Source organism: Anastrepha obliqua, chromosome 1, assembly GCF_027943255.1.
Source record: "Anastrepha obliqua isolate idAnaObli1 chromosome 1, idAnaObli1_1.0, whole genome shotgun sequence".
NCBI lineage: Eukaryota > Metazoa > Arthropoda > Insecta > Diptera > Tephritidae > Anastrepha > Anastrepha obliqua.
The window spans coordinates 80,792,269-80,807,695 of NC_072892.1; the positions used below are offsets into that span (position 1 = coordinate 80,792,269).

A 15,427-nucleotide genomic window follows, 5' to 3' on the forward strand; every position below is an offset into this window, starting at 1 on the left:
TTAATTGTGTGTCTGTAACTGATTTGTATTAAATACGATACATATAATATGCATTGGTCGATAGTCAAATATAATTATTGTTGTTAATCATCATTACGCCATTCAGTGTACCTACATACTCATTTTTCAGAACACAAAATTTGAGAAATTCCATAAAAAAATACGTTGCCGTTGACAGTTGTTGACAGCTTAGAAGTTACATATATATAAGGAAAATTTACAATTTAGTGCAAACATCCTGGCATCGTGGCATTTGCAATCTATGATGGGAAGATATAAATTTAATTTTTGGTCTGCCATGGTGGTTTGCAAATATTATCATGCTAAGTTACTTGTACTTAATTGCGAACTTGTTTATAGTAGATCAGTTGCTTGAACTTAATAGCCAAATAATTCCATTAGACAAAATTTAAGTTACTTGCTGTCATTTAATTAACTTGTCATAATGCTTTTTTGCACTTTAGTATCCACACACATGTTTACGAATTGAATGAATACATTCGTAATTGTACCAAACACTAATTTGGTTTGTGTTTTTGAAACATCTGCCAATGTGAAAGCATAATTTGCTAAACAAATTTAAGTTTTTTTTTATTTTAATACTGCACGAAAGGTAAGTACAATAGTGAAAGAGTTAGTGAATGAAAGGCATTACAGTATTATTGATTATAAGGATTTAACCCTTGAATAGCATCCTTATTTCCCTGTTGTGAAAAGTAACCCATGATTACGAATATAAAAAAACATTTTTGTAGTTTTTATGTGTTAGGGAACTTACCAATTTACAGTTTAGTTAAAAAAAAAAAAACAATGTTGTACTAGATAAATAGCTTTAAATAAGATGCCGCTATTATTGTCAGAAAAAATATCTTTAGGTTTTTGACAACTGATAATGGCAAATTTTGTTGACATTTCTGCTCCTCTTAAGGTTTGGCAGTCATCCTGAATAATTTAGCGCCAAAACAACGTCTTCTAATTGTGGACATTTACTTTGAAACCAAAAAAAAACAAAAATAAAGTAATAAAAAATTAATAAATCTGTTGGGGAAGTTCATAGAGCACTGGTGGCATTATCGCTCCTTATTTCTTTCGAAATGATGAAGGAGCTGCCGTTACGCTATCGAGCCATGCTGACTGAATTTTTGTTTCTAAAAACGACAACGATATTTGGTTCCAACAAGACGGCGCATCTTGCCATACAACTCGCTTAACAATCGATTCATTGCAATATTCAAGCCATAATTGACGTCTTACAGCCAGATTTATTGGAAAAAGTAATCAAATATCATATTCCAAAACTAAATTCCATGATAATTTACCAGATTATAAAATAAAAAATTACGCCCAACAATATTTCTGTACAAAGTACAGTGTGGGCCAACTATCGTTAGAAATTTATAATAGTATTAAGTAAGAAGCGAGTTGTTTTTTCCCATTAAGCTGTTTTTTTTTTGTTTTTTGTTTGGAAGTATAATCCTTCCGGTTAATTATGGAACAGTATTTCATTCAAACGACTTCCACGGCTGGCCTTGCAGTAACCGATATGGCTAACCCCGTTTTTTGCACATTTTCGGCGGTATGAAGCTGTATTTCATTGCTGGCCGCACCAAATTCATTCTTGACGGCGCCCATTCGCGCAATATTTATCCTTAATGACACCCCACAAATGATAATCTTACATAGTCAAATCGGAGATGTTTGGTGACCAAAGCATATCAGGAAAAGGGCTAATAAAACGATACTCGATGCATTGTCTTCTGAAAAGTCACATACGAGTTTTTGGTGCACCAGATTCGGCAGTTTTGCTTATTAACGTATCCTCCGAGATGGGAATGAGCTTCACCGGAGGTAATGGATTCTCGGTAGAAATGATTTTCTGAAGGTGACTCACAATTTTGTTCAAGCGTAAATCGTTTCATTTCGTAAACTGCGGATGTTAACCTAACTTTCTGTCTCAATAAGCACTCAAAAAGCAATCCGTAGTTCAAGTTTCAAACGTTAGATGGCCCATTCTTTCTTTCGTGTTATAGCAAATCAAGCACTTCTTTCTCTCAATTTTAGGATATAGTTAGTTTCGTAATATTTTTCAAACATGTATTTGTTATCGTTGTTGTATCACCACATAGTTTTCCACATAAAGTAGTGAGGAGTGCCGTTGCCTTAATAGTCTCGCTCGTTGTAATTTAAACCCCCTTTCCTCTCGTGTTTGATATTCTTATTATTTACATTACAGCACAACTTGCGATGTCCCGTTTAGTTAAAAATCGCTTAAACACTTTTATTAGCAGTAATTTAGATTAAAATTTTAATTAGGAAGCTTAAATGATTTGGTTTAGCTTTACTTAAAAAAAAAAATTGTACTAAGTTGCTGCTGAAAGGTAAGTAAATGTTTGTGTGTGTTTGCAAATTTATGCGGTAAATTATGATTTTCACATTGTATTGGCCCTCTTTAACCGGATATAATAAAATTGTTGATGATATTTTCTAAATATTTAATCTTCCGCCATTAATAAGGACGAATATTTTAAATTATTATTTTATCCATTGTGTGCTAATCTAAAATAAATTAATAATAATTTTACTATCATTTAACCGCAATACTGTGTTTGTGTTTGTATATTGCATGATTACATAGCTAAATGTATACTGGACGAATTTATTATTGTATTGTATTTTGCAGAGCCCAGTGTAAATCCTGCACCCCATGGTATGCATATAAATAGATCCATCCCTATACGCCTGCATATACATACGTGTCTTTGTATTTAATCATTGCAAAACTTTTGTTTGTATATTATCGGTTTTGTTTTTTGAAACATATTAGTTTTAGGTTTTTCTTATTAACTTCTATTCATGGAGTATAATTATGTATGATTATACGTTTTATGCCAATCCATCGAAGGTAGTTATTTTTTTTTATTTGAATTTTGTTCATTTACTTTTTTGAGTATCAATTTATTATTATAGGTATCTCTTTGGTTAATTTAAATTTCCTTATAATATGAGCGCAAATTTGCTTTCAAACATCGGCACTAAAATTTAGTTATTTAAGCAGATTTTATAACCCAAAAACCTAAACAAGCATTATTTTCTCTTTTTCTTTCTTTTGATTTAAAAAATATTTTTGAAACTCTTTAACCAAAACGCAAACCAATCAATCAAACGAAACGAAACGCAATGAAACGTCATTGAAAATCTACCAAAATTGATAAAAAAATATATTTATATATTTAAAATTGTAATGTAAAATGCTTCTGATGCTGGGAATTACTTTGCACCCTATGTAGGTGCCGCCGCTCCGCCCGCTGACAAGTGAAGATTTCCAAGCGATGATACCGGCACATTTCCTTAGCGGTGGCAGTCAACATCAGGTGAATGTGGCGCGTGGCAACGAGGTGGGTGTTGGACCCTCGGTCACCGTAACGGTGAACAAAGCTGTTCCAGATCTGCCTATGTTCCCGGCAGCGCCCACGGAGCTGGGTCGCATTACCGAAACGATCACAAAATCCACATTTACGGAAACCGTAATGACGCGTGTCACCGATAACCATTTAGCGGAGCCACTGATCAGTGAGGTGATTATCAAAAAATAGAAAAAAAGAAGAAAACACAAAATACTTTTCACAAGCGAGCACAAAACGTACGAAAATGTATTAGAACAGTACAGACGTACAAAAAAGAGTAAAAAATGCAAAAAAAAAACAATTGCAGAGCTACACTTTGAAATCACACGGTATTCGCCAAATGCGGGAAGCTGTATTGAATTTTTAGTTTTTGATTGCACTTTTCCATGCATCCATCTGCCTACTCTTTGACTCCGGTCCATTTCTCATGTGGGACTCCTAATTAATTACATAACCCACATGTTTTTGTAAATAATGTTATTAAAAAATTTCAATTTCTAACTGGATGCTTCAGGCGCACCCATATCGAATAACCAACTTTCATTCACGAATATTTTCAGTGGTTTATGGTTTTTTTAATAATTCTTCAAGTAGTTAGAGCATCTAACTCTTTTAACATAACATTAATGTATTTAGCAGTAAAGGTTTTTTATAAATAGACTTTAGTTATTAGTTACATACACATAAACGTTAAGTAAATATTAAAACTTTTATAAAAGAAGTGTTCAAATGTAAAACCAGACTTGTGAGCAAGTCGTTTTTAAGTGAACTTATCTGAGCACTCGTTACATATGTACATTGGCAAATTTTTAATGAAAAATGTATAACTAAAAAATCTTAAAAATTAGTGGGTTGTCTGAAAAGTTCAGTAACAAATTTTATTTTATTTTTGATAGTTGATTTCTTGTTCGTTTGGTCCCTTTTCGGGCGAAGTCGTTATTTTATCAGAATAGAACGAACTTCTAAGGGCAAGAATTAGCTCAAGCGCCTTGAGGCCTCTATTGAACTCAATTTTACTTCATGAAGACATAAGATAAGCCGCAATTACAGTGCAAGTAAAATGTGACTAAAATATTTAAAAAATTCCACAATGGCTCACAAAAATGTGCGTGAACTTTTTTTCTTAGAAATATTTTCGAAAAAATCATGTTTTACTTCGATTTTGAAGTAAAAAAAAATTATGGTTATAACAAAAAATCTTAGGTTGCCTTTGCAAAAACAAAAAAATTAAATATTAAAAATAAAATTTTATAACTGAACTACATAAAATTTTAGCTGATCTAAATTCTGGTCACAATAGCTCACAAAAACATGCGGAACTTTATTTTCATAAAACTGAAATATCAGACCGTTAACCGGCTCTCATCGAATTTGACAGAATCAGCTGATAGGCTGAAGTAGATTGTGAGATTGTGTTGGTGATATACGAAAAAAATCGACACAGCTTCGCTCATGTTGCTTCGTTGCCGTCTGAACAACGACTCATTGGACGATTGTGTGAATACGTGTGAAATGAGCGAGCAGAATTTGACTGCCAAGTACTCCTGTGACGTGGCAGTCGAAGTTGCTCGCACAATTTTATGTTTCACCTTAGTTAATAGCCAAACCTGGTAAATCTATCATCCTTGCGTTCTGTATGTAGTCTTTGGTGAATTTGGTCAGCACAAAAACACAATATAGCATGTGCAGTTAAGCACGGAGGTGGTAATGTATAATATGCAATCTTGTGGGGACTGTACGAGTGCAAACAAACAGCGTCGGTAAAGTTTACGGTGTAAAGCTTAGTTCACAATAAAGTATGTAATTGAAATTGGATAAGATTTTGCATAATACAATAAAACTTGAAAGATTGCTGCTATTTTCTGTTCGGTAAACACTTTTTCCGAATACTTTTGGGAGCCACTGTATATTCAAATGCGAGTTTTAATTTAATTTACAAAATGTTTCCACTAGAAGTAGTAGTAACTAGTATGTTGCCTGAGATATTTGCATTGAAAGTCATCGATTGGTCATCATTTGTTTTGGAGATTTTCAGACAACCCAATATTTTGTCAATATTTAAGTCTGGTTTTGCACTTATACAGTTAGATTTTGATACATATACATTTATTATCTACTAATCCTAGGTAGATAGTTTTGAACATATTATATGTAATAGTTTTTGCATGGAATGTGTTTTGTATACAAATTTGTTGTAAGTAACTGCATATTGCTAAGGAATGATAAAATGGATTCTCAAATGCTTTATTCGATGCGATTTGAATTTATTTCTTGTATGTGAGTGTGCAAATGTCTTAATGTATGCAGTTGCATTTATTTTAATATTCGTAATGGTTGTTCCATTAAGACCCCCATTTTCAATTTAGGGCCACTTTTTTCAATCAGAACACACAAAGTTGTTAATCCGCTGTCATATGTGAACATTGAGGTTTAGTCGTGGATAATTGCCTGGACGTAGAACGCATAGAAATTGTTAAAGATTCATTATCGTTCTCAGTAATCAGTTGTGAGGTAGCCATTTATCATCGCATATTTCGTTCCATACATAAAATCCATGTGTATACTCTTTACTTCAATAAAAACATCAGATGTTTTCAAATAATCTTCGTGTTTTTGTTATAAATATTGGTTGGTTGGTCTTAATTGGGCAACCTACATTTTAGTTTAAACTACATAGTATGAGACTGTACTCTGAGAAAGTTAAAAGTTTAAAGGAGAATCTCTTTTCATCAATAAAAGGTGTCCACACCTTTTGTTTCTTAAACGGGGTTTTCAACAAGAACTCTGGTTTTCAATATGGGCAACATCTAATCATGACAGTTTTGACATTTAATTCCCTGACATCTATATAGTAGAAACTTTCGCAAATGTTACAATGAATTCAATTTCGCTTGAAAAACGCATTAAAAAATAAAACTACACTATGAAAATGTTGGATCTGCAAATTCGTGATATTTTCTGTCAACATAATCGTAACATAATGTGCTATGATTCTAGCTTGATTTACGAGTGTTCGACTGGGCCGTTCAACTGAATACATCGGATGTAGTCTGAAGGTGTGATTTGGCCATTTTTGTTTTTTATCTCAAATTCGGCTGGAAATGCTGTTTAGATCAACAGCGAAAGATGTTAACAATTAAATTTTGGAAGTTTAAGGAAAAAAGGAAAGCACTGACATTTGGCTGGAACAAAACTGCGCCACATATCACGCAGTCACCGACCGCATAATTTCAAAAAAATTTCAAAAATTCAGTTGTTAATTCACCGTCTCAATCATGCGATTTAACACCAGTGGATTATTTTTTGTAAGGCTATGTTAAAGAGTTTACAGGGAGCCAATCGAATCCAATGTAACTTTAAAACTCAAAATCTTTGATGTGGTTAACAAAATAGATCCACCATTTTGCCAAAAAGTGATTGAGATTTCTGATGAAAGAATCGACATCTGTAACCGTTGTCGTGCTGGGTATTTGGTTGATATCATTTTCCATTTATTATGGCCAAACCTTACGCTTTCCAGTGTGATAAACACTTTAATCATTTTCATCTAAATTCTTTGTTTTATTTTGTCTTGAAAACCAAGTTTTTGTTGGAAAACCTTGTATAGATCCTGTATGGGCACTACCGCTTTATCCGATTTATCTTTTCTTGGTATTCGAAGCTTGAGAATTTTTTCTTTGTTATTGAAATGAGGTGCTTCATAACAAAGACTACTATACTAAACACCGTGAAAAGAAAGTTAAATACTTACCATAACCTTATGAAAGGTAGTGCAATATTAATCGCCCTATCAGAAAATTTATAATTTTTGCAAATGGCGCCGCACGTCAATCATATTTGACGCTTGTGAACTATACAGCTGCAGTATAGAAAGAGACAAGTAATGGAGAATCAGACAAGTACATAAATATTTCCATCACTTAAAATTATGTTTTTTTTTGTATTTAGTAAAAAAGTTATTCCAAAACAAAACTGATGATTAATTTTGCGTCACCTTGTATATAGAATTTTTTAGCGTATATTTGGTTTTTATTCGCTGAGAAACGTAAACCATTTACATCGACATAATTCCATATTCATGCACTCCAAAATGCTACGATTTAAATATCTTTGAAACCATTGCACTTTTTAGAGCAATACGAAATGGCTTCAAAGTGAAAATTATTTGTGAATGAGTGCAATTATTTAGATTTTTTAAAAGTAAAAAGTATGTGAAGTAAAAAGTTCTCAATGAAGAAATTAGTCCAATATAGAAGGATCCGAGGCAGCCAATTCTGGATAATAGGCGGGATGTAAAACAAGTTGGAACCCTATCTCCATTAATTTTGCGACCAAAACTGCTGAGGTGTGAGCTGGTGCGTTGTCGTGATAGAAAAGGAAAATCACTCGAATTCTTCACTTCAAATGAATGCCAAACATAAAGAAATAGACCGATTTGGCTGACACTTGGTTTGTGTTCTTCCAAGAGGTGCTACTAACTAAACATAACCTCGATATGCCTCAGTAGTGCCACCCCTCTTTGACTTTGCATGGACTTATCAAACGCCCCTTGTACTATACAGTGATTCAAAGTGGAAATTACGCTTGAGAAATAGTTCTTTGATAGTTTGTTGCTTGGCGAAGCCACTTCGACGAAGTTGAAAGGTCGAAGCAAGTGCCCAAAAATTGTACTTTCTATGGACTCAATACAGTATTGAATGCAGCAGCAAAGCGGTGATTTCAACGACTCAGTTACAGTGGGCCAATCGGAAATGTTTATAAGTTTTGTAAAATCATAAGTATCGGCGAGTTGGACCAGCTTCTTTGTGAGCGTATTCGAAGATTAGTCAGAAAATTGAAACCATTGTCAAAAGGATAATTATGGCTATGTAAATTTCATCGTCGTAATAAAGGGAATAAGCGAAAAGTGGCGAGAACTTTTTACTTCACCTGGCGTTGATTACATTTTCTCGCAAGACCTTGTTACAGGACTGATCAAATATAGTTTTTAACTTTTATGAAAATCTCCAATATACTGAAAGTGCTATTTATTATTGCGGTTATATAATGTAAACATAGTTATAAAAATCTAATGCACGGTATACATATATACAGAAAACTAATTCGAAATATTTACGGAGGAATAAGATAGACTGAAAGAAGCAAAAAATCTGAATAACCGTGGTTTCGCACCTAACGGTTTGGAGATATGAGAAGTTATTTGTACAAAGTATAAAACTAGGATTTTTATGGATTTTGTAGGAGAATGATCTATCTTCTTCTTATTCTTAATTGGCGCGATAACCGCTTATGCGATTTTGGCCGAGTTTAACAAAGTGCACCCGTCGTTTCTTTCTCGTGCTAACCGGCGCCAATTGGACACACCAAGTGAAGCCAAGTCCTTCTCCACCTGATCTTTCCAACGCAGAGGAGGCCTTCCTCTTCCTCTGGTACCACGAGCTGGACTTTACTGCTCAGTTACTTACTTAGTCCAAAGTAGCACTTGTTGGCAAGATAGATTCTACGTTGGATTTCCAGGCTGACATTGCTATCGGTGTTAATGCTTTAGTCTTTTACAACCTCGAAAGTATAACTGTCAACAGTGACGTGGGTGCCGATACGCGAGTGCGCCGACTGTTTGTTTGATGTCGTCGTTCACCACCAGACCCATTCGCTTTGCCTCTTTATCCAGTTTGGAGAAGGCAGAACTAACAGCGCGTTTGTTGATCTCGATATCATCGGCATACGCCAACAATTGTACGCTCTTATAAAAAATTGTGCCTCAACGATTAAGTTCTGCGGCTCCTACAATGCTCTCCAACATCAGGTTAAAGAAGTCACACGACAGCGAGTCACCTTGTCTGAAATCTCGTTTGATATCAAACGGCTCGGGGAGATCCTTCCCTATGCTTCCTGACCTATACTTTTATAGAAAATCTAGTAAAGAAATTTAAAAAAAATTGTAATTATAAATTGTCAGAGCCTTTCAAAAAGTGCTATAGTTATTAAACGCACTGTGTATGAAATTTAAAAGCATATCTAAGGCTTAAGGCTATAAGGTTTAATGACATATTTTAACTGCTTATTTTTTCACGTTTCTGCGCCGTAAATTGTGCATCGTTATGAAAGATTTGAAAAGTATCTGATTTTTGATTGCCTTTCAAGCCTAAAACATGTGTCACTTGTTGGCAAGAGTTTTACCTCGCTTGATCTCCAGGCTTAAATTGTTGGTGGTTTTATGCTGGTTTCTGCATTTCTGCATAGGTGTTAAGGTAATTTTTAAATTACTCGTATTAATTAGATTCAAAAGTAACAAAGGATTGGAATAATTTTTTGTGAGCCCTCAGTAACATTACACACCATTATTTTTTATTAATTTCGTGTTAATCATTTGATTGCAACCATTGGATTGAAATTCCAAGATGTTAGTTCTTAGATGTGATTTGCCTTCTTTTCGGGTGCTGTCAAGTATTTTGGTATTCTAACTCTAGAAAAAAGTGCACTAAAATATTATTAAGGATTTTATTATTCACCTAAGACTGCAATTAATTCTGTCAAATTAGTCATAAATATCAGAAAAGTCTAATGATTTCAATTTTGCCACATTCTTTAGCACCATTGTCACATAGACAAAGTATTTCACAAACTCGAAGATTGTACTGCTAATAGTGTCAATACATACATATTTGTACCTCCCCCAAGCTAGATGAAACCACGCTGAAAGTTTTTGAATGCTATTTACGAAAGCTGTGCCAGAATTGATTATTTCGATTACTATATTTTCTTTCGCATAAAGCAGTCCATGACTTTCGAATACGGATTAGTACTCGTATACTCTGGGTAGCAACCAAACACCTGTAGTCTCTGTTTACTTGGTTTTTTCTTATAGTGGTTAGCTAAACAGGTAACAAAAGATGTACATGGAAATTTCATATACGAGTGTTTTCTTTTGAAAAATCCAAGAAAATAACACATAATTTAATTTCGATGTATAATTTCCAATATTTATACAAACAGTTTCATTCATGGTTGGCTTGACAGTAGCACATCCTAATTGTTAATTGTTAACTAATTTTTCTAAGGCTAGGTACTGGTTTCTGATTCCATCTCACGAATGGTTTGCTCGATAATCGCCTTAAGTGCCTGAATTGTTAACTAATTTTTCGCATAAAAAAGCCCTAACAACCAATTGAAGTCGTCGATACGGCTGATAACACGATTGCCGAGCTTGGCGCACAAAAGATGGTTTGTAGCATGAGCTGTGTGACATGGCGCGTTATCCTCATGAAACCAAAGACCCTCCAAGTCCATGCCATTTGTAGTGCTCATCGTTGACGGAAATGGTGTTTTCAACAGCATTTTCAAAGAAAGTGCTCCAAAATCTCACCAAACTGTCACAAACTACATGGATCCGCCTGTATATTGCATTTAATTAAATAATACATAAATAATTTGATTTGGCAGCCATGATTTTTTTTCGCACATAATTGAGTGATGTCGAATTAAAAGAATTTAAAAGAAGGCAAAAGAAAATCTTTCAAAATTTACAGAAAGGAAGGTGAAAGTGTGCACATTTGCCTTCATTATGCATGTAAGCGTGCGGGTGTAATGGAGAACACGTTTTCCATTAAAAAGAGGGTGAACCACAGCTCATATGTCAACGCCTTTAATTTTCTGATAAACATCCTGAAGAGAAATCCGCTAGCTTCGAACTGGTAAGTGTCTAGTGCATTTTGTAACCATGGCTAGTATCAAGGATAATAGTTTACACGGTTTGGCCGTCCAAAGTATTTGTGAGAGTAACTTCGGCTGCCACGTCATAAGGGATTTCGCAGCAGAATTCTGTCCGTTCATTTTCCACGGTCATTTCAGTCGTTCAGATGGCAAAGTAGTAGCATAAGTGTAGGTTGTGTTGAGTTTTTTCGTATATCACTAAAAAAATCTCAGTTTTGTAGTAACCAACCGCTGCCACATCCCCTTTTGCGTCAGCAAATTAGCTGATTACTTCAAAATCGCTGAGAGTCGGTTAACACCTTCTAAATTCTCTATACCCTGGGCTAGTACGCGGTTTTTTCTTTTTTACACGCCAAAGTCATAAGAAGTGCTGGTCGTCCCCCACTGCATCCCTTTTTTAATGGAATTGAAATAATTCTGGTTTTAATCGAAAGGAAATCCCCTTTTTTAAGTTATATTTTTTACTGAAATTCAGAGGTGACACAATCAAGGAATCCCAATTCGACCCGATCCAGTATTTCCATAATCAACTCATGCATCTGTGATAATGATGACCGACAAAGCCTTTTTTTCTTTTTTCCGGCTCTGAAAACAGATGCAACATAACCAGCTAATTGATTCGTTACTGGTATAGGGCTAAATCAGAAATTTTATGTTTTCCCTGCAGGGTACAAATTGGCCTGTTGCAAGAGTATCTGAGCTCCCTAGAGTTTCGATTTTATGATTGCATTTGTGCGACTTCAGTATACACTTTCTTATTGTATACATATATTATATATAAACATAACAACAAAAAATCAGTATGGTGAAATGATTGCTTCTTTTGTGGTTTGCGCTTTCCGCTGTGCACTTCAAAAAGAATAAGTCGGAGTAATGCTCATATGATCAATATTTAATATTTACCACATCTTACGGCTGGTGGTGTTACTCTCGCGATTTAGGCGTTGTATGTGGGGTGGGTGAACATATTTTATCAGCCGTATGAATGCTATGTGCATATATTTGTTATCTTATTATAGTTACAACAACATATGAATATCATATGTAAATGGTTACAACTCATATTAGGGTAGTCCATAATTTTTCGAAAAATGCTTTATTGAGAGGAAGAAGAAATTAGATACCTCGGCGGTTAGATTAACAGTGCTTCTTGAAGATAAAACAATTAATTCTTTAGTACAACGAGAGCTTTTAAGTGGTTTAGGACTGCAAATTGAAATAAAAAACAACAATAATTGACTTTTACGTTGTGGGCGCGTCATTATAGAGTACGAATTCCTCACTTCTTTTTAGATTGTAACGAATTGTGCACTCTATTTTGGTTTCCAAGGCTGCAGTAGAATTTGTCTGTTCTCTTATATACACTCTGTTACACAAGAGCGTGACCACTGTTAAAAAATAACAACAATTGATTTTTCGAAAATTCGCAAATTTATTGATAATTCGGTCGTCAATACTCAATCCAAATACCTCAGTAGCAAGTCCAATCTCCTGCATTGTCAATTATGGCCTGGCACTGTCGGGGCATACTTTTCATTGGTTTTTCTGCATATTCTACCGGAAAAGACCTCCAAATTTTCCGAATTTGTCGAGAAAGTCGATCTAAATAACATGGCTTGCGTCTGCGAAGCTGCAGTTTCATCAGAGTCCACACATTTTCTATGGGATTTCCATCCAGTGACTGAGATGGCAAATCTAAAATGACAACTCCGTTTTGCGCCTTTCACTCGCTACACGCTCGACTCCGAAGTTTCGGATCGTTGTCCTCTTGAAGGATTCAGCTTTGATTTTTCTTGATATATCATTGCTTAGCAGATGGTAACAAAGCCTTTAAATATATTTTATTCATTTTTTCGGCATTTAAACTCTCGGTTAATAAGAACAAAGTACTAAAATCTTTGTTTGACAAGCACCCCCAAACATGGACCTTGACGGGGTGTTTAGCAGTCCGTTGAAGCATCCTACTGGTGGAGGTTGTCCAGGGGTGTTTGATGCTCGGAAATGCCCAGAAGGAGGATTCATCAGATAAAATTATGTTGCTCCAATCGCGGTGCAAGTTTTCCTTTGCCTATTCCACTCGTTTTTCAACTTGTTTTGCGCTCAACATTGGTTTTTCCAAAGTACTGCGATAATTCAGTTTATTGGGAAGCAAGTGCCTGCGAATCGTTCCGTAAGATATGTCAACACCTTTTGCTTTCAGTTTCACAGCAGCTCCACGTAAAGTCAAAGTTGGATCTTTCGAGAACAATGCGATAATCTTTTTTTCGTCTTTTTTTGAGACTTTGCTTGCACTTCCGCGATCAGGAAAATCATCAACGTTACCGACCTTTTTATAGCGATTTATCCACTTGCTAACGAACTGCTTCGACTTTCCCATATGTATTTCGCAGCAGCAGTTTACGTTAATTTGGGCCCTTTTTCATGCAAATATAGAAAAATTGCCTCAAAGCGAGAGACGTAAACAGCACTAATTTCGAAAAACCAAACCACTCAATTGAAGACTAAATTTAACAGACAGCTGACTTTTTAGAAAAAGCATGTAGGACTGAGGTGCCCTCTATGTCATAGAAAAAGAAACAGGACGCTCTGATTTTTTATCTACGCGTAACAGTGACCACACTCTTATGTAACAGACTGTACATGACTTTAAATAGCTCGGCAGAAAATATTGGGTTGTCTAAAAAGATCAAACACCTAATTTGAACGCACAAGCTTGATTAATAATTTTTTGCTATTTTTTTAAGTAATTTTTTTCTTAATTTTTCCAATCTGAATTGAATTTACATTTACTCCGTTAAAGAAAATCTGTTTCAAAAAAGTTTCACAGTTAATTTAGGTGAGCTTCTGTCATTAAGCTTTTTTTGCGTTCACCCCGTTTTAATGGTTCGAATTTACAATATTTAATTATGAATGTTTACTACTTTTATGTAATTTTCGCATGACTTCGCTGAGTATTCTAGTGATTGATAAACCATCTTTAATATCGAAACAGAATTAAAACGAACAAACATTAGGCAACGCTATCATGTTTTTTTACTAGTAATTTTTCATTAAATAATAAACTTTTATTTTAATCTAGAAATTGTATGAGATATTCTAGTCTGAAGTCAGTCATCTTCTGCAATTTTGTTACTAAACTATTTAGATATGCTTGGGGGTTTCCATGACAATATTTTGTTGCGTCACTCGCGACATGGATTTGAAATTGCATTACGGATTAAGAAACAGCTCTTCATGTGGCGAAAAAATTTGAACTGATGAACGATCGAACTACCCTAAAAACTAAACATATATACCGATTGTAAGCGCCATGTTGAAATTGAGAGCGCGCCTGGATGCCAAGTTCGCAATCGTAGCAGCCAGTGGATTGCCTGTGATGACGTGTTTTTGACTTCAGGGATGTTGCTGCAACAGTCGATGCTGCTTTTGCATACTCCTTTTATTGTTGCTAATGTAATACCATCGATGTTTAAAGCCATGGCATTCGCGAAGTATCTTTTTCAGTACGTGGTTTCATGTTTCACTTGCCGTGAATACTAACATATGTGCATATGTATGTATAGGCAAATTACGTTTGTAAGTTGAATGTGTGCATTGCCGTGATATGTTTGTGATTCTACATATTGTCATGAGAATTTATTCCAACAGTGATTGCGCTTCTCACAAGCCGCGCTTCCAACGACTTGCGTTGTATTTTTATACACTGCGCGCACTTCTGCATTTTGTTCACATAACGGTTGTATTTTATAGGATAAAGCAATCGATATAGATATAGACATATAGATGCGAGGTGCATTTTAACATCAAAAATGCCTGAACGAAATCAACGAAAACGTCAATCAAAATTGCACGTAATGAGCTGTTGCTGTATCGGCCCATAAGAACCATTCTCGATTTCAGATGCCTGGCTTGCAATTTCACCCTTTATCCTGTGTTAACACCCTATAAATCACAACTGAGTGGAGCAAACAAAAAACAGCAGAAGAATCACCTTGACAACGAGCATAAACTTCAAATTGTTTGTTCGATACTTTACGAGATATTGATCACAACAGCCATCTACCGAGAAAATAATATATTTCTTATTCCCCAAACTTATATATACCAAAATGTTCAGAATGATGAGAGGAGACGATTTAGCCATACTGACCATTTGTCCGTCTGTGCGCATGATAACTTGAGCCAAAAGTAATATATTTCAATGAAACTTGGTACAGAAGGTCTATGTCCAAGGTGTTTGATATTTATTGAAAATGGGCGAGATCAGTCAATAACCGCACCCCTTTGCCATATAAAGTTTATTAAAAAAA

The 15,427-nt window shown here is 34.9% G+C and overlaps 1 protein-coding gene across 11 annotated transcripts in view; it reads left to right on the top strand.

Moving 5' to 3' along the window:
* LOC129245338 (protein lap4) overlaps window positions 1-15,427 on the top strand; it is a 219,992-nt gene that overhangs the window by 117,196 nt on the left and 87,369 nt on the right. For 10 of the 11 annotated variants that reach the window (XM_054883437.1, XM_054883461.1, XM_054883505.1 and 7 more), the window contains one exon: window positions 3,288-3,575. The exons of the other annotated variant lie outside the window; for it this stretch is intronic. In XM_054883437.1, the coding sequence (XP_054739412.1) occupies window positions 3,288-3,575 (288 nt within the window). The remainder of the gene's footprint in view (window positions 1-3,287; window positions 3,576-15,427) is intronic. 11 annotated transcript variants of the gene reach the window in all.